Source organism: Onychomys torridus, chromosome 6 (assembly GCF_903995425.1).
Source record: "Onychomys torridus chromosome 6, mOncTor1.1, whole genome shotgun sequence".
NCBI lineage: Eukaryota > Metazoa > Chordata > Mammalia > Rodentia > Cricetidae > Onychomys > Onychomys torridus.
Genome location: NC_050448.1, coordinates 65,107,791 through 65,127,692, shown reverse-complemented (window position 1 = coordinate 65,127,692; position 19,902 = coordinate 65,107,791). Strand labels below are relative to the sequence as shown.

At 49.7% G+C, this 19,902-nt stretch overlaps 1 protein-coding gene across 1 annotated transcript in view; it reads right to left on the bottom strand.

The window, feature by feature from the left end:
* Iqgap3 (IQ motif containing GTPase activating protein 3) overlaps window positions 1-19,902 on the bottom strand; it is an 83,873-nt gene that overhangs the window by 26,233 nt on the left and 37,738 nt on the right. The window contains exons 2-13 of the mRNA XM_036190233.1: window positions 15,656-15,743; window positions 11,783-11,939; window positions 11,165-11,242; window positions 9,063-9,139; window positions 7,861-7,928; window positions 7,659-7,772; window positions 7,302-7,480; window positions 6,835-6,913; window positions 6,015-6,178; window positions 5,007-5,094; window positions 2,108-2,271; window positions 339-496 (exon numbers count right to left, since the gene is read on the bottom strand). Coding sequence (XP_036046126.1) covers window positions 339-496; window positions 2,108-2,271; window positions 5,007-5,094; window positions 6,015-6,178; window positions 6,835-6,913; window positions 7,302-7,480; window positions 7,659-7,772; window positions 7,861-7,928; window positions 9,063-9,139; window positions 11,165-11,242; window positions 11,783-11,939; window positions 15,656-15,720 — 1,391 coding nt within the window. The 5' untranslated portion in view covers window positions 15,721-15,743. The remainder of the gene's footprint in view (window positions 1-338; window positions 497-2,107; window positions 2,272-5,006; window positions 5,095-6,014; window positions 6,179-6,834; window positions 6,914-7,301; window positions 7,481-7,658; window positions 7,773-7,860; window positions 7,929-9,062; window positions 9,140-11,164; window positions 11,243-11,782; window positions 11,940-15,655; window positions 15,744-19,902) is intronic.

The window sequence follows — 19,902 nt, the reverse complement described above, 5'->3', positions numbered from 1 at the left end:
GAGCGTCCTGGGAATAACTCAGGCTCCTTAGGTCCTTCTCCATATGAACCTCTCTCTCAAAAGCCATCTATAACTGCATCATGTGACTAGGAAAACTGCCCCACCCCACCCTGTCCTGTTTTCAACACCTAGGATGGCATCTGGCAGCGTGTAGGCACTCAAACATTTGCTCTGAAACAGTGGAGAGGAAACGGGATGACCATGTGCTCCCCTACTGGGGAAGAAGCACAGGGGAGGCAACTGTGGACATGACTGGGGGCTGGGACCAGAATGGGTGCCGGGCAGAAGGCTGCTGTCCGGTGTCAGCCACACTCCTCCACTTCTGACATGTGGCTCACCGTTGAGCATTTTCTTCTTCGACCTGGGCCAAGCCAGTAGCAGGGTTCACTAGACTGGCCCAGAAGGCACAGGCATCTCTAGTCTCCAGAGCACGGTTAATCAGAACCACAGCTGAGAGCATCTCCACAGCCACGAAGAGCTCCTCCTGGCCCAGCTCCTGTAGAGGAAGAGAGCTGGAGGGAGCTGGGAGACTCCTGGCGCCAGCCCACCCCAAACTCTCCAGTGTCCCATCTCCACTCCTAAAGTTCAGGAGCTCCATTTACTCCACAGCACCATTCATGTCAACACCTGGGCCACATCTGGGCCACAGTCATGCACCGACACCACTCATGCTCAGCACCTAGGAAGCATTCATTCACCAACGTTTATTCTTTACACCCGGGGACGTTACTGTGAACACAACCATGAAGACCACACACAGCGTTGTCTTAATGTCCGTGACAAAGCCAAATGAGGTACGTACCATCGATAGCCCCACTTCCCAGCCAGGCTCATAGCTAGTAATGTGGGTTAAACAGTGCCGCCCAACTGCAGAGCCCACACTCAACATGTGACCCCTGCCAACAGCCTTCTGGTCCCATGTCCTATCAAGAAGTGCATGAAACCAGTTGCAGGGATGAACGCCTGTGGTTCCAGTACTCAGGAGGCAGAGGCAGAATAATCAGCTCCATGGCAAGTTCATGGCCAGCATGAGCTAAGAGCCTATCTCTCAAAAAGCCCAGAAGGAGAGAGAGAGAGAGAGAGAGAGAGAGAGAGAGAGAGAGAGAGAGAGAGAGAGAGAACTGCACAGGGCCCCAGGCAGAGCAGACCAAGCGGCCATCTCACAGTATGCTGCACACCATGCGGCCCTGGCCCCATTTTTCAACCACTTTCTTTCTGGCTTCCCTTCAAATATCTGCTGGACTGTTCCCTTTTCCTGGAGCATTTCTTCCTACATTCTACAAGTAGAGCTGCAAACTACAATAATGACAGCTAAAACTTACTTGCTAGGCACTTCGCTAAGCAACATATCCTAACTCACAAGTCCTTGAAACAGTCCTGTGAGGTTGGTACCATTTATGAAGAAACGGAGAAGCAGAGAAAGTAATGAACCACAATGTCACATATCTAAGAAGTAGCAGAGCTAGATTTGAACTCAGGCCTCTCCGGTCAACCTTCAGTACTATGCTTTCACCTCATATTTCTGTGGTGCTATCCTGTGCCCTTGCTGAGGACAGTGCTGTGTGCAGGTCATGTCTGAAATTAAGTGTTCTATAAACACCTGCTGTTGGGGGGATTCACTACGGAGTCTCTTCCAGGAAGCCTTCCCAGACTTCCCCCAGCACTGCTGGCTCCATTTTCCTGGTCACTGCTGCACAGTCTTCTTCAACCTACATCATCTGCTCTTCTCTCCACCTCTGCCTGGCCCCACCCTTGGGTGGACTCTGACTTCTGCAGCTGACAGGCTGACCTGAAGCAAAGCTCATGCCTCACTATCAGAAGATCTGTGTGGACAGGAGTGAGGTGGGGGGCAGCCTCGTGGTTAAAGCCTGTCCTGCCAGTGTATTCAGCTCTGAATTCAGCCACAGCGCTGCCAGTCAGCTGAGCAGGCAAGCACTCAATGTCTGCGACCCTCTTCTTACCTCCAAAGTAGAAAACCAGCACTTACCTGGAAGGGCTGCTGTGTGCGGTGCTACTGGCTGCCATGATGCTCCTAAGGAAGCAGCCCTATCCATTCTACTGTCTGCCCCCACCTCCACCCCAGCTGCTTGGGAGCCCCGGAACTTACCCCCTGCTGCTGCTTCTGGAGCACAGCCAACTCCTGCTGGTACACAGCAGCGGCAAAGGGATACACTTGGGGCAGCTGAGCTTCTGGGCACATGAGCTCCTTCACAGTGTCTGTGGCCACCCCCCTCTGGATGGCTCTGTTGATTCTCCACACTGCCTGGAGCACTGCAGAGGACAGCAAGGAATCTCACAGGCTGAGTGCTCCCTGTCATCTCTGCCCTCCTTATCAACCAGGCTCTGCTGGGATCTCTAAGGGAAATGGCTTGGTAACACTTCTAGACCACCATTCTACTAGATCAAAATGCATTTCTTTCTTTCTTTCTTTCTTTCTTTTTTTTTTAAAGATTTATTTATTTATTATGTATACAGTGTTCTGCCTGCATGTATGCCTGCAGGCCAGAAGAGGGCACCAGATCTCATTACAGATGGTTGTGAGCCACCATGTGGTTGCTGGGAATTGAACTCAGGACCTCTGGAAGAGCAGTCGGTGTTCTTAACCTCTGAGCCATCTCTCCAGCCCCAAAATGCATTTCTAAACGTTCCGGAGGAAAGGTGGATGGGGTACTTTAAAAGAGAGGCTCTGGCTAGGCCGTGGTGGTGCAGGCCTTTATCCCAGCACTTGGGAGGCAGAGGCAGGCAGAGCTGTGTGAGTTGGAGGCCAGCCTGGTCTACAGAGTGAGTTCCAGAACTACACAGTGAAATTCCATCCTGAAAAACTGAGAGAGAGAGAGAGAGAGAGAGAGAGAGAGAGAGATGTTCTGTGAAAGGCAATGTGTTGGGCCCAGAAGTTGCGTGGGTTAGAAAGCAGCAGGAAGTGGCTGTCACCGCAGCGGTGAGTTCCTAAGGCAGCGAGCACAGATTGACAGGTGGTAATGGTGCATAACTCCGATGAAGTAAGTCAAAGGGCTCTGGGGACCAAACCTTGGTGACAGTGCAGAGGAACAGAGCCAGCTCCGTTTACACCAGAGTGGGTAGAGAAAGCTAAAGGGCCATAGCACACAAGTGCGGTTAGTTGACATACTCTGGTAAAGTGCCATCAGAGATGGACACCCGCTCCGAGGAGCACAGAACCATGTGGGGAGGACACGTGGAGGCCTACAGTGCCCAGCTGAAGAGGCCCCACCCAGCTATGGCAGTGCTGAGGAGGGGTTCTGCCTGGGAGCAGGCAGACAGCTTTACAGAGAAGCCTTGGAGACAGCTCTGCAGGCGTCTCCACCTGCTTGACAGGTGAAATGTGGGAGGGATGTCATTCAGAGGCCTGGAGGCCAGGGGCTGGGAAGGGAGCAAGGAAGTGCAGCCTGTGTGGCTCGGCAGCAAGGGGGGATCACCCGGAAGGCCTCACCTGCCAGGCCCAGAAGGTGGAACCAAAGTGTGAGGTAAAGAATTAAAGAGCCAGAGCTGGAGAGACGGCTCCGCCGCTAAGAACACTTGTTGCTCTTGCGAGGGGCGGTTCGGTTCCTAGCACCCACACAGTGGCACATAGTCACCCATAACTCCACTTCCGGTCTCCCTGGGCACTGCATGCATACGGTGCAGACAGACACGCAGGCAAATCACTCATAGACTTAAAGATATAAAAAAACAAAATAAGTAAATCTTGGTTGTTTGTTTTTCAAGACAGGATTTCTTTGTATAGCCCCAGCTCTGTAGACCAGGCTGGCCTCCAACTCACAGAGATCCACTTGCCTCTGTCTCTTGAGTGCTGGGATTAAAGGCCTGTGCCATCACCGCCCGGCATAGACAAATCTTCAAAAAAGAACGGAAGAGCCAGTTGGGTGTGGCGGCTCACACCTGTGACAGAAGCACTCGGGGTCAGCCCTCGGGAAGCTAAGTAACTATCACACTGTGCTCCAGGCCAGCTTGAGCTACACAGTAAGACCCTATCTCAAAAGACAAAAACAAACCAAGAGTGGAGAGCCGAAGCTTTTCTACTAAGAGATCTGCACCAAGATCACTCTGGCAACAACCATCAGACATGAAGTGGGCTCCCAGGGCAGGCAGCAGCCGGGAGCAGTCCCAGGAGGCTTCGACTGACCCTGAAGGCTGTTACTCAGAGGTAAATGGTGACTGAGTGACTTCGCACCTGACACGGAGGCCAAACTACAGACCCAGGAGCTGCTGCCCCAGGACCCTGTCTTCACCCACACCCTGAATACACAGTTACAGTTGCATATCATTTTTTGTTGTTGTTGTTTTAAGTTTATCACCCATGTAGGATTGTTCTGCCTGTATGTGTGTGTATCACACATGTGTCTCATGCCTGCAGAGGTCAGAAAAGGCTTTGGATCCCCTGGAACTAGAGTTACAGATGATTGTGAACTACCATGTGGGTACTAAGAATTGAACCCGGGACCTCTGCAAGAGCAACAAGTGTTCTTAACCACTGAGCCATTACAGCCTTACATACAATGTTTTGTTTTGTTTTTTGATTTTTTGAGACAGGGTTTCTCTGTGTAGCCCTAGCTGTCCTAGAACTCACTCTGTAGACTAGGCTGACCTGGAACTCACAGAGATGAACCTGCCTCTGCCTCCCAAGTGCTGGGATTAAAGGCGTGTGCCACCACTGCCCGGCTTATATAATGTTTTTTTAAAGGACACTGAATTAGAATGTGTTTTTTGTTGTTGTTGTTTTTTAACCTGAGAAATCACATTTCAAAGCCAAAGAAATATAAACAGGCAGAAACAAAATTACAGGCAAACTCCCCAGAAGGAGCCTGGCCCTGACTGGCAGCAGGACGTCACTATCTTTCCTTTGATGCGTCCCTCTAAGTGTGCAGAGGGCAGAGGAGGTGAAGGGTAAAGTTCCTTGTTAGGCCTGCTACTGGATGGCTGTTTGCTTCATCCAATACATATGCCAGTAAAGGAGCAAAAAATATTCCCAGGAGCCCCGCATGACTTACTGGCTTGCTCTTGGTCGTCCTTCTCATTGGCTGCAGCCACCCCGGCCTGGACCTCCTCCTTTTCTAGAAGCCTCACCAGACCCAGCTCCTGCAAGAGGGCAGAGGTGCAGTAGAAGAGAGTCCCCAGGCCATGAACGTGCATCAGGAGCTGCCAGGACTCAGTCCTGCCTCTCCCGTCAGGTGGAAGGACCTGGCCTACCTTTCTGTCTTTTTCTTTTTTTTAAAACCCAGCATATGTCTAAAATAACAACAGACTAGATATGAGTATAAATAACATCAAACAGAAAGTCAGCGCATTAAGGGCTAGAGATGACTCCCTGGTTAAAGTGCTTCCCATGTAAGCACAAGGACTGGAGAATGGATCCAGAACCCATGCAAGTCCTGCCTGTAATTGCAGCCTTAGATGCAGAGACAGTCCCAGATCAAGCTGGATAGTGAGACTAGCCATCTTGGTGAGCTCTGGGTTCAATTAAGAGAACCTGCCTCGGTGAATATGGTAGAGGAGTGGTTTCAGGTGATTCTTTTTTGTTTGTTTGTTTGTTTTTGTTTTTCGAGACAGGGTTTCTCTGTGTAGCTTTGTGCCTTTCCTGGAACTCACTTGGTAGCTCAGGCTGGCCTCGAACTCAGAGATCCGCTTGCCTCTGCCTCCCGAGTGTCGGATGATTCTTGCTATCAATGCTGGACCTCTTATACACACGCTCACCCGTGTGAACACATAGGGACATACACTTATACCACATATGCATGAAAAATGCAGGAGGAGGGGGTCAAAGTATTGAAAATAAAGTTGATAAATCAAGACCCCAATTCAGCAATGAGGAGGATATTGTTACCTAATGGACTGGCCTGATCCTTCCCTCCCAGTTTGAGACTCTAAGCAGACCAGACAGCCTGGTCCACTATGCTTTGGGGGATGATTCAGCCATTTAAACATGGAGTCAGTGATGAAATGCACATAAGAGGCCATTTCCTACCCTGCAGGCAGACAGGTGCTAATCAGAGCCTGACCTGTGACTTCTGCTCTCTGTCCGAACTCAGCTGTTCCAGGTACCAGTCAGCCAAATCTCTTCTCACCCCTTGCAGGGCCAGGACAGGGTCCTGAAGAGCCTCAAGCAAGGCTCCAGGGCTTTGTCTCTCCAGAGCATCATCAACAACTTCTAGAGCCCCTTGGACTGAAAAACAGCAAAACTCCAGGTGTGTGAGAGCTACCTCGTACCATCCCCAGCCAATCCTGGGAACTTGCCTTCTTCCTGCCTCCCAAAAGTTGCCTCTGTCCTTGACCTCTGACACAGTGAGCTCCTGTGGTCCAGCTTACATCTTCCTCCCATCTCACGGTTCCAGACCCTGAGAATACCCGGATCCTGGCAGGCAAACGGCCCCTCGGTGTGAGGCTCTGTCCACCACCTTCCCTACTCCATCTATCCTCATACTTCCTTCTGTTCTTCTACCTGCTTCCTTTTCCTTTGAGAAAGTCTCACAAGATGGCCCTCTGAGTCCTTGAACTCTTAACTCTCCTGCCTTAGCCCCTGACAGCTGGGATCACAGGTGTGTGGTATTACTCCCAGCTACACTTCCTTCTTGAAGGACCCTAATCCAAATCTCCACCCCAGCCCTGGGAGCTGAAAGGCCTGTCCACTTGCCTCTGTCTTAATAATTTTCCGCTCCCACAGGAGCTCCCTGGTATGAACCTCTTTGCTGTGGCCAGAGCAGGGCATAGAATCCCTGGCCTATGAGTTTTCCCTAGGGCAGGATCTAGCTCACACAAGGTCACGGGGCTTATTAAAGCAGCCATCTCCAAGCTTCCCAGGCTCTCCCAGTCATCTCTTACCATTGGCAAGGTTGATGTGGCCCTGGATCTCTGCCTGGGTGAGGCAGGACTCATAGATGTCCTGTTCTTGACCATCATCCTGCAAAAGCAAGATGGAGAGACTTGAGACACTTCCCATTCTTCCTCCCCATCCTTGTCACACTCACTTCTGCAGACAACGGCCAGACCAAAGACCAGTCTAGGACTGAGGAGCCCTGGGGGCTAAGCCCTGGCACCAACAGTTAACCAGTCAGCCTGTGGACTCCCCAGGCTAGGCTCATCTCGTGTTTCATTCCAGAGCCAGTTCAGCCATCCAGACTCTTCTCCAGCCTTCTTGCTCGACAGACATCACTCCAGGCTCCTCCCTACTTCTCTAAGTCATGGGCGTATCTTTGGAACTCAAGGCAGGACAAACCGAGTCCTCGTTCGACCTGACCCTCCCCAGGCCTCTCAACTTACTCCCCCTGTATCCCAAGGCTTCTGCTTACGTGGTTCCTGGCATTGGCAGCCTTCTCCATCTTGGCTAGGGCCAGCAGCTCTTGGTAGACAGCCGCCAAAGGTTCCCGAAGATTCCCCAGAAGAGCATTAGGATTCTTCAAGGCAGCCAGCGTGTCCTCCACCACCCCTCGCTCCACTGCATCGTTGATGGCAAGAACAGCTGCGTGGACTTGGAGGGGCAGGACGGCAAAGTGAAGAGGCCAGAAGGGACCCAAACCAGAGCACAGCTGTAGTGCCAGGGAGCCTGACCCTTCTGCCCGTGGATACAGGAGATGCCAAAGCCCATCCAAGGGCTACGAGCCTTGTCACTGTCCCATCCCATGTCCTACTCTAGGGCAGAGCCCTACCTGCAGCCTCATCGGCTGAAAACTCATTGGCCAGGATGCCCCCGATCTTGCTGAAGGCTGGTAACTGGAGGCCATATTTGGCCAGTTCAGAGGCGATGTTGCTGAGTTCCTCAGCTGCAAAGGTACCAGAGGTGTTCTTCATTAGGCTCAGAATCCCCATGCCCCTGCTTAGTCTATGGACCAGAGGAAGGAGCTGGCTTACCTGTGAATTTCACCTTCCCATACAGGTCATGGATCTGAGGGGCCAATCCCAGCCGGAAGAGGAAGAGACTGGAAAGAACGGAAGGATAAGGGCACACTGGGATCTCCTGACTTCCACACCTTGTCCATAACAGGTATGTAAAATTGCAATGGAGACCAAGAGGTGAAGAGCACTTAGCGCTTGCCCCTAGTCACTCTAGCACACAGGGAGAGCCAGCCAAGACAAGAGCTACAGAATGGGGCTGGAGAGATGGCTCAGAGGTTAAGAGCATTGGCTGCTCTTCCAGAAGTCCTGAGTTCAATTCCCAGCAACCACATGGTGGCTCACAACCATCTGTAATGAGATCTGGTGCCCTCTTCTGGTGTGCAAGGATGCATGTAGGCAGAACACTGTATACAAATAAATAAGTCTTAAAAAAAAAAAAAAAAAAAAGCTACAGAATGGAAATAAGATGCCACAGGGAGCTCTGTCACTGGGATGGTTCCACAGAGGACACACTGCAATAGAACGTCACAAGGTGGACAAGAGGAAGAAACAGTAAACAAAGCTGCTGAAGCCAGGGATGGAGGTGAAGAAGGCCATGGGAAGGGAAGGGATAAAGAGATGACACAGTGGACACAGGAACTGGACGCTCCCATCCTATGATTCAGCCAACTGGTATACCTGCCTGTGAGTAGCACCAAGTAGCCTTCCCTACTTGTAATAAGTGGCTTGCGTGTGATGCTCTTGATGGGTCCTGGTTCTGAATCATTCATGTCCCAGTCACAAACTATGGACTTTATCCTGCTGTTCCTTCATTTCCAAGGCTCACATGTGAATGTGCCCACAAACATACATGTGAATGTAAACACCCATGCAGATCCAAAATCTCACCCTCCCCCAAGCTGCTCTTTTGGCTATTCTCCCTTTCTATTATATTTATTGCTATTGATTGATCTACCTAGAGCAGTGGTTCTCAACCTGTGTGTTGTGACCCCTTTAGGGGTTGAATGACCTTCTCACAGGGTCGCCTAAGATGATCAGAAAACACAGATATTTATAATTCATAACAGTAGCAAAATGACAGTTTTGTAGCAACAAAATAGTGTTACGGTTGGGGGTCACCACACACGAGGGACAGGATTTAAAGGGCCGCAGCATTAGGAAGATTGAGAAGCAGTGACCTAGAGGAACCTGGCTGACTAAAGTCAGGGGTGTCTCACCTGAGAGCATGAATGCAATAGATCACCCGAGGCATATTCTTCTTGTCGTAGATGTCCGTGGTCTCTGGGAGGAAGATCTAGAGGAGAAACCAGACAGTGGCCGTACAGAGGAAGGTAGTGCAGTAAGGCTTCCAAGCTGGTGCAGGACAGGAGGTTTGGGCTGAGCATTGCATCTCTCTCTCCAACCAGAGCTGTGAGCACCCACAGCCCAGGCTTCTAAGCCAGTTTCTATAACCATCCCCATTCAGTCCAATGTGAAAAAGGCTTACTGGGCCAAGACACAGCCAGTGACATAGTCATAGTATCCAGGGTTAGCTGACCACTAGGTGAGACCTCAGGGGCTATAGGATGCAGGCTACAGCCTCCAGGAAACACGCCCCAGGCACTCAGTCTCCATGAACCCGGTCCTTGACCTGAGATTTCCACCACATACATGATGTGCTGGGGAGTTGACAATGCTCCCAGGGAAGGTCCAATGAAGCATGGATTGCCAAGGCAGAGGTCTCTGATCTCTAGACATCACTTTAAGAGCTGAAACCTAAGCTCAGCACATCCTCCACTACATTCAGTGCTGGGATTAAAGGCGTATGCCACTACCGCCTGGCATTACTTCAGCTTCTTAACAAGGGACCAAAGCCAGAGAGTTGTCCCAGGTGCATCAACACAGAAGCAGTGTCCTCCATTGCTTCTGTCTCCCACCAAAATGTCGGTCTCTCTTGCTTTTAAAAAACAATTTAGCTGGGCGGTGGTGGCACACGCCTGTAATCCCAGTACTCGGGAGGCAGAGGCAGGTGCATCTCTGGGAGTTCGAGGCCAGCCTGGTCTACAGAGCTAGTACAGGACAGGCTCCAAAGCTACAGAGAAACCCTGTCTCGAAAAGAAAAAACAACAACAAAAAAAAATTTTTAGATTTATTTCTTTTATGTGCACAAGTGTTTTGCCTACATGCATTTATGTGCACCACATGCCTGCCTGGTGCCTGCGGAGATCAGGACAGGGAACAGGGGTTTCTGGAACCAGAGTGTAGATGGTTATGAACCACTATGTGGATGTTGGGAATTGAACCTGGATTCTCCACAAGTACAGTAAGTACACTTAACCTTTAAGTCATCTCTCTAGCCTCTCACTTTTTTTGAAATGAGGTCTCACTGTATAACCCAAGCTGCCATCAAATTTGAATAACCCAGGTCCTATTGGAAACTCCCAACTCTCCTGCCTTGCCCTCCCAAATGCTGAAAGCAGAAATACACCACTGAGCTCAGCTTTTTTCTTTTTTCTGTAAAACTGGGAGGAGTCCAGGGTCTCACACAGCTGAGCAAGGGCTCTACCACTGAGCTACATCCCTGCCCTAAACTGTCTTTTTCTTTTCCTTTTTTTTTTAAAGATTTTTTTTTTAAATGTGTATGGGTGTTTTGCCTGCATGTATGTTTGTGTATCATGTGTGTCTGATGCACAAAGAGAGCAGAAGACAGCACTGGGTCCCTCTGACTGGAATTACAGATGGTTGGACATCACAGTGTGAGTACAACCCAAGCTCTTGGGGAGCGGCCGTTGCTCTCAACCTCAGAGCCGTCTCTCCGGTCCCTTTTTCCTTCTTGTTTGTTTGTTTGTTTGTTTGTTTTAAAGATTTATGTGTGTTTGTGTCTGCTTGTCGGGTCCCCTGGAACTGGAATCACAGACAGTTGTAACCTGCCATGTGGGTGCTGGGAATTGAACTCAGGTCCTCTGGAAGAGCAGTCAGTGCTCTTAACCACGGAGCCATCTCCCCAGCCTGTCTGCTTGTCTGTATGGACATCATCTGTATGCAAGTGTCCACTGAGGGCAGGAGAGGGCACTGGATACCCTGGAACTGGAGGTATAGACAGTTGTGAGCGCCCTGCTGTAGGGGCTGGGAATTGAATCTGGATCCTCTGCAAGGGTAGCCATGCTCTTAACCCTTCTCTCCCCCTTCCTTTCTCCACTACATGACAGTGCTGATACTTCTCAGCCCAGGATCCACGGAAGGTGAAGGCGGAGACTGAGCAACCTGGTTCAAGGGCACAGAAGCCCCAGGAACGGTGCCCTTAGAGCAGACAGATAATCATCTTGGCACCCCGTTTTACCGAAGGCAGGCCGATGTGCGCTAGTGCAGAAAGCCAAAAGTTGATGTTGTCTGTGTGACGGAAATGCAAGCCCGTTGCCTGAAGGGAGAAAAAGAGACTGTTTCTACAGTTCTCAGGGTTCCCTATGGGTGGAACCCAGATACCAGTTCAAAAATTCATGGGGGAAGGGTAGACAGAGCCAAAGGACCCCACCCTGTGGATCCCCCACCCAACGGAACAGAAAAACAGCAGAAACCACCAGGAATGGGTGAGCCAGCTGGATAATGGGAAGGCTGGCGTAGGGGAGGGCCGTCCATACATTAAAGGCTTCCAAGGTGGCATAGGATAGGAGCTTGGGCTGGCTAGAATACAGAAAAAGGACACATGCCCAGAAAGGCCCTTCAGGGTGCACCATTTGCACCTCAGGGCATCTTAAGGCCCATGCAGCGGTACCTCTTGCTGCCGGCAGAGTGACCCTGGCGAATACCCACTGCTCTGCTACCATGACTTATACTTATTTTCAGCCTCAAAAGTGGTCATGTACGGACTCTCAAGTTACAGGGTCACTAAACCCTCAGAGCTGTGAGAAGAGCATCTTGGGGGGGAGAGAGGGCAAGGGATCAACTACACTGTGCCCACCTGGTACCGCAGCTGTTCCATGTCATAGATCTTCTTCAGGGGGACCACAGAGGGTGCAAAACAGTGGCCCAGCTTGGCCAGTAGCACTCCATTCCGGAGGCTCTCCTCCAGCTCTACTGGGGCAGGAAGCTCCTCCTTCAAGCACACCTCCATCCAGCTGTGAGCAGGACAGCCATTCTTACCCACTGGCAGGCCACAGGGACTTGGAGGACCCGCCCATCCCTCAAGTGCCCTGGTGCACCATTCCTTCCCTACCCAAAATTCCCCTCTCCCCCTCTTGCTTCACTGCTCCCCACTTTCCCCAAGCTGCTACAGATGCCCAAACAAGCCAACCTTGGCCTCATTCATCCTGGGAAAGTCTCCCTGAGTGGCTTCCACACCTGCCTGTCTTCAAGGAGGTGTAGCCAGACTCTTACCCTGTTGTGTAAGGGAACCCCCCACTGTCTGGCTACATACCCAACTCAACCCAAATGGAATCTGCCACCCCTCTCATTCGGCATGGTTCTGAAAACTTAGGTGCAGAAAGCTGTGTCTGATGGAATGATCTCCACAGTTCACAGTTCAGTTCTGAGGATAACAGGGGCATTAGGGGCCCTGTGGGTTGATGGAACAGCACATGGGACAGAAAGGCCAGACCTCTTAGAATCAGACTTTCCAACCCATCCCCCTCACTTTGACTCTGAGACTCAAATGCATTCGGCAAAATGAGGCCAACATCACTGGAACTGCCGGCTTCAGTGGGCAGCTGCCAGGATCAATGAGCTGGTATTCTGAGCACACTTTGAATATAAACGTATTTTACTGCTGGTGGCTATACAGGGCAGGCATAATGACTCCTTGGGTAGAATCTCCAGATACTGAGGTCTACAGATATGTTTCCAAAGAGAGCCAAGTATACCTTGCTTCACGCTAACCCTGCTGGACACCCGATTTATTTATTTATTTGGTTGGTTGGTTTTTCAAGACAGGGTTTCTCTGTGTAGCCCTGGCTGTTCTGGAACTCACCCAGCCATAGGGAAGAAAAAAAAAAAAAAAGGGCGGTGGTGGCCCACGCCTTTAATCCCAGCACTTGGAAGGCAGGGGCTGGAGAATCTCTGTGAGTTCAAGGCCAGCCTGATCTACAAAGCAAGTTCCAGGACAGCCAGGACTCTTAAATGGAGAAACCTTGTCTCAAAAAAAAAAAAAACCAAAAAACCAAAAACCATAATAATAATAATAATGATAAATAAAAATAAATCTTAAAAAAATTTAAAGGAAAAAAAAGGGACTGGGGAAATGACTCATTACTCATTAGGTCAGAGTGCTCGCTACATAGGCCTGAGCTCAAATCCCCTGCACCCACATAAAACCCCAGAAGGTGGCTGGGGTGTGCTGGCCACTAGACTAGCTCCAGGTTTAGTTTTGTCTCAGGGAAATAAAGTGGAGATAGACACACCAGGACATTTTACATCCTCTTCTGATGTCTATACACACCTCACATACATACACAAACACACAATAAATCACACACACACACACACACACACACACACACACACACACACACGAATTTGTCATGCCCTTCCTTGGTAAAATGAATCATAAGGTAAGCAAACAGCCCTCAGATGATGAAAGAATAAAGCTGCATGTGTGCTGTGTGGTATTTAAGTGTGTGCAGGGATGCATAATACAAATCTCTACATAAGCAGAGGCCAGAAGTGTACTGGGTGTCTTCCTTTATTGCTCTCTGCCCTATTCCCTGGAGCCAGGGTCTCTCACTGAACCGGAAGCTGACTGTTTCGACTAAGCTGCCAGGCCAGTGAGCTCCTGGGATCCACCCACCTCCAATGCCTCATTGCTGAGGCTAAGGCATGCATAAGCCGTGTCTGACTTTTTGCATGCTGTGTCCTCCTATTTTCATAGCAAGTGTTCTTACCCACTGAGCCACCACTCCAGCCTGGGAAGCCATTTCTCAAGAAAAAACTTCAGCTAATTAATGAAGAAGACATGAGAGCATTGGAAAATAGTCATTTTGTTTTGCATAAAGCCCTGGATTCTATCTCTAGCACTGGGGGAAACCAAACCAACAAACAAAAAAACCAACAGGCATATCTTGCATCCTCAATAACGGGCTCCAATGAGGGCCAACAAGAAGTCACGTGGTGAAAGCTGATGGGGAGATTTGTGAGATAGAGATCACCATCACATGAACTCTCACATGAGCTTTGAATTGCTAGAGGCAGCATAAGGAGGTGCCATATTCCTCCTGCAAGGTGTGATGTGAAGCACATGCTACCACCAAGAAGTCTGCCACTGACCCCGACACTAATCAAGCCCTAAGAGCCAACATCCATTATAGGAAATATGGGGCTTGGGGGCACAAGCTGAATGACGTAGGAAGCTAATGAAGCCAGAATGTCAGTGATCCAGTTTCTTTCTTTGTTTTTTTTTCTTTTTTCTTTTTTTTTCTTTTTTTGGTTTTTCAAGACAGGGTTTCTCTGTAGCTTTGGAGGCTGTCCTGGATCTCGCTCTGTAGACCAGGCTGGCCTCCAACTCACAGAGATCTGCCTGCATGGCAGGGCAGGGACCAGAGAAACACGGGACTTCAGGACCGGGTGGGACTGGAGAAACTTCTGATACAGGTGGGGGTGCATTTTGAGACAGGGCTTCTCTGTGTTGCCCTGGCTGTCCTGGAACTCACTCTGTAGACCAGGCTGGCCTCGAACTCAGATTATCTTCCTGCCTCTGCTTCCCGAGTGCTGGGCTTAAATGGATGTGCCACCACCGCCTGGCTAGACTCTTCTTTTTAATTAAACAGATTTACTTCTTTTTAATTTAAAATTTCCACTTTACACAGTCATTGTACATGGTACTTTATTACAGAAAGACAGGTTTTTCTTCTTGACAATGAGTGAAACTGGAAACGGCCTGGTTCCTGATTTCTCAACAGGTAATTTAGTTGAGCATTATGACAGTGTGGTAGGTAAAGAGGTACCCAAAGACTACAGAACTATATATGAAGGATATGGGGAAAGACTGTAATAGTTGGGCCTTAAAAAACAGAAAATGCTATTTTTCTTTTCTGTCTTGTTTTGAGACAGGGTTTCATGAAGTCCAGACTGGCCTCAGGCTTGCTAAGTAGTACAGGCAGACTTTGAACTCTGTGTGTGTGTGTGTGTGCGCGCGCCTATTCACATAGGTACACACTGCAATTGTGTGTATATGCATGCAGAAGCCAGAGGCTGACATAAGGCATCTTCCATGATTACTTCCCATCCCTCTCATTTCTCTCCTTTGAACCCAGAGCTCACTGATTGGTTGGGCTGGACAGCCAAGGAACGCTACAGATCTGCCTGCCTGCCTCTGCTTCCCAGCCCCGGGATTACAGGCACGTGTTGTTATACCTGACTTTTCATGTGTGCTGTGGGTCTGAATTCAGGTCTTCATGCTCACACAGTGGACATTTGACAACTGAGCCATCTCCCTGCTGCTGGCCTTGAACTTTTTACTCTCTTACCCTCTAAGCACATGAGATTGCACCATCATGCCCGGCATGACAGAATGTTTTTCGTTTTCTTTTTTTTTTTAAAAGATCAATTATTTTCTATTTATTATGTATACAGTATGCTGCTTGCAGGTATCCTTGCAAGCCAGAAGAGGGCGCCAGATCTCATTACATGTGGTTGTGAGCCACCATGTGGGTGCTGGGAATTGAACTCAGGACCTCTGGAAGAGCAGTCAGTGCTCTTAACCTCTGAGCCATCTCTCCAGCCAGACAAAATGTTTTAATGTGCCCTTCCCCACAGCACAGCCCCTTGTCTGTTTGCATTTGCTCTGGAATAGGAGAGGTAGAAAGGGGGACAAAAGGAGTCCATTTTTCTGGACCCTGCTTACCGCTTGGCTTCCTCCAGCCGGCACAGGTACTGATAGGCAACATTCTGTCGCCTCTGCTCGTCCATCTCCTCGGCCGTGAGGCGTTCATCTAAAGTGTGAGGGGACACAGTCAAGGAACGCAGCCTCAGCTAGGGATCCCAGCACCCACACTGGGCAGCTCACAACTACTTGTAACCAACCGGCTTCAGGGAAGCCAACGCCCTCTTCTGGCTTCTGTGGGCACCCACACACACAAGGCATATATACACACAGACACACACCCATAAGTAAAAATAAATCTTAAAGAGCAAAAATAGACAGGAACCTGAGCTCTGAAGCTGTTTTTGAACATACCCCCCCAGGCAGCCCCTCTCAAGCACAGAAGCACTCCCTCTCCACGTCCCAGTTCACCCATTATCAGGGAGCATCCTTCTTTGTCAGAGACACCTCCTTTCCTTTGCAGCCATCTTCCTGTCTTTCTCCCCTTTCCCAAGTCTGCCTCAAGAACGCCCTTCAGTGCCACCAGCAGGGCTATCCAAAGCCCTCCTCAGCTGGGACCTTAGCTTCGAGTCTTACCCTTCATTACATGCTAACTTCTCAAAGACATGCTGTCACATGGGCTCCCTTGGAAGTATGGCTAATGCAGTCAATGATTAAGCACGGTCATTCATTCACTCAATATCTTTCTGTCTGGCCCTGGGCTAGTGAACCTCTACTCTTAAAAAAATACAAGCCTGGTGTGGTGGCACGCCTTTAATCCCAGCACTGGGGAGACAGAGGCAGACAAATCTCTGTGAGTTCAAGGCCAGCCTGGTCTATAGAGCTAGTATAGCTATGTCTACATAGTGAGAGCCTTTCTTAAAAAAGAAAAGAAAGATAAAGATGGGTGCTGGAGAGATGGCTTAGCAGTTAAGATCACTGACTGTAGCCGAGTGGTAGTGGCATACTCCTTTAATCCCAGCACTTGGGAGGCAGAGCCAGACAGAACTCTCTGTGAGTTCAAGGCCAGCCTGGTCTACAGAATGAGATCCAGGACAGGCACCAAAACTACAGAGAAACCCTGTGTCGAAAAACCAAAGACAAACAATCAACATCAAAAACAACAACAACAACAAAACAAAAAACAAAGGAAGAAAAATACTGCTCTTGCAGTGGAGTTGGGTTAAATTCTCCACACCAATGTGGTGTCTCACAACTGTCTGTAACTCCAGTTCCAGGGACCTGATGCCTTCTTCTTGCCTCCACTGGCCCCAGGCATTCTTTCAATATAAAAGATAGACGCCAGGCAGTGGTGGTGCACACCTTTAATCCCAGCACTCAGGAGGCAGAGCCAGGCGGATCTCTATGAGTTCGAGGCCAGCCTGGGCTAAAGTTCCAGGAAAGGCGCAAAGCTACACAGAGAACCCCTGTCTCGAAAAACAAAAAACAAACCAAAAACAAGATATGCATGCAAGCAAAACATCATATTTACTGAGAGAGAGAGAGAGAGAGAGAGAGAGAGAGAGAGAGAGAGAGATGGAGGAAGGGGATGAAGGGAAGAAGACAGAGAGAGAACACAGAGACAATTATTAGGAGAGAAAAAACCATGTAAGTAAGTAACTCCAACCCAAAGTGAGGGGTGCAGTTATAGCCTTGAGTAAGATCTCGGGCTAGCAGAGGAAGCAAACTGTTCTGAGCTTCGTAGCATGACAGGCAGGTTGAAGAAGATCAGGCGGCCCAAGAGAGGGATCCAAGCTATACATGAGATTAAGGGAAGGACAAAGGGAATTTTAAAAGACCACACAGGCACCATCACTATCCTTTTTTCTACAGCTCACCGAGGAGGAAAGCAATCTTCAAGCTGAACAAAATGTAGACAACACTCTGCCTCCAAACTCAACAACAGGGAACGCCTTAAATGGGAGAGCGCTTCTTTTCTGCCTTAGCCAGTCTCTAGCTCTCTGTTTCTCATGGGGAGCACAACACCAAATTAAACAGGGTGAGCGAAAGCTGCGTGCATGCACGGCAGAGGAGCCTGGCGGACATGCAGGAGACAGCTTGGTGGGCTTGTCTGACTGGGCAGTAGTCATTTCCACTCTTTATCCTATTTCCTCATCTTGGAGAGCCTGCTGTATGATTTCAGGAAGGGCTGGGCTTATTTGAATTGGCAGTTATAAAAGTTCAACCCCACAGGCACACACTTCCAAATACAGATTTGAAAGTACTGGCCAACGGCAGAAAACTCATGAATTCCTCGGAGGGAATTTACAAGGAACAAGAGTTGGCTGTTCGAGAATGGAAAATGAACCGGTAAGTGAGTGACATCACCTCAGAGCTATGAGTTGGGGACTCAGCAGGATGGGATGGGCGGGGCCTTAAGCGCACACGCGTGTGTACACACACACACACACACACACACACTCAAAAACAACAGCCATCACAGAATGGTTTTTCTGGAACTAGCATTTCCTCATGAGGTGAGTGGACACCGATTTTGCTCTTTGTGTCCTAGTGGTGATGGGGTAAAGAAAGCAGGTTTTGTTTTTCATTCCGCTGATCCTTCCCAGGAACCTGGGTTTCTCTCCAAGTGAGCAGTGTTTCAGGTAGCCCACGCCGACCTCCAAGTACTATGCAGCTAAGAATGGCCATGAACTCTTGACCTCCACTTTCCAACTGCTGGAATTACCGGAGGGAGTGCGCCACCAAGCCCGCCCTCCAGGTTCTGCATTTTAAACAAGTGGCCAGGTGATCAGGAAGCAAGAAGTTTGAGAGGGGGTGTCTCAGTGCGGAATCCCATCCCGTGACACCCTTTGGCGAGTATGGTAACTGCAGAATTTTAAGGGGCCATCTAGATCGTCTACATCCCCCGACCCTGGGGCCCCAGAACCTGTAAGGGAGAGCGCCCTAAGAAGGTTGGGCAGCGCGGATACCCCGCGCACACCGGCCCACTCCCACGGAGCCCAGCTCCGGGCAGCCCCTCCCGCGAAGGCCCCACCAGCAGCACCCCCGCTCCACTCCCCTCAGATCCCTCTCGAACTCACAGGCTGTCCGAGCCCGGCCTGCCGCACACGGCTCCATGTTCCTTCTCCTGCCAGTTTTGAATCTCCCGCCTCTGGGACACCACCCCTCATCGCGGTCACACCGGGATGGGACGCTTCCGGTCCTGCCGCGGGGAATCCTGGGTTTCGTAGTTTCTCCCAGGTGGGGACACTAGGGATCGCTTTGGGGCAGTTCCTGGATTTGCTCTTTCTACAAGGCCCCTTCTCTACTCAATTGTCTTTATCAAATAGTCCCTGCCGCTGCCCTTTCTTAGTAGGTGACAAATACAGGTGTATACATGCTCTCTAGAAAGTGCTGTTATAACAAGTGTTAGACACAGTCAAAAAGCTTGGAGGTCAGTGCTGCACTGAGGGAGAGAACCGCTGGGTGGAAAGCAGAGACCTTCCTAGTGGAGGCTGCAGCTGATCTTGAGGCAAGATAGAAAAACAGATCTAATTAAAAGGGCATGGGTAGGGAATCGTGTTGTAGAATATTAGCTGAAGATGTGTTGTATTTGTTTATGCTGTAGAACGTTTGTTTAATGATGCAAAGATGTGTTGCATTCTTTTTCCTTTTTTTTTTTTTTTTTTTTAAGCTTAGAATCAAACCCAGGGAAGCGCTCTACCACTGAGCTAAATCCCCAACCTGTGTTGCATTCTTTTATGTTGCATTTGTTTAACTCTGTGAAGCTGTGTTACTTTGCCTGACTAAAACACCTGATGGTCTGATAAAGAGCTGAACGACCAATAACAAGGCAGAAGAAAGGATAGGCGGGGCTGCCAGGCAGAGAGAATAAATAGGAGGAGAAATCTGGGAAGAGGAGATCAAGGAGCAAGAGAAAGAGAGAAGGATGTTGGGATTGGGGCCGGCCACCCAACTACACATCAAGTCATGGAGTAAGAAGTAAAGAAAGGCCGGGCGGTGGTGGCGCACGCCTGTAATCCCAGCACTTGGGAGGCAGAGGCAGGCGGATCTCTGTGAGTTCAAGGCCAACCTGGTCTCCAAAGCGAGTTCCAGGAAAGGCACAAAGCTAAACAGAAAAACCCTGTCTGGGGGGTGGAGGGTGGGGGGGGTGTAAAGAAAGGTATATAAAAGATGAAGGGAAAAGCCTAGAGGCAAAAGGTTGACAGAATTATTTAAGAAAAGCTGGCTAGAAATAAGCCTAGCTAAGGCCAGGCATTCATAGGTAAGAATAAGCCTCTGTGTATTAATTTGGGAGCTGAGTGGCAGGCCCCAAAGATCCAAAAGAG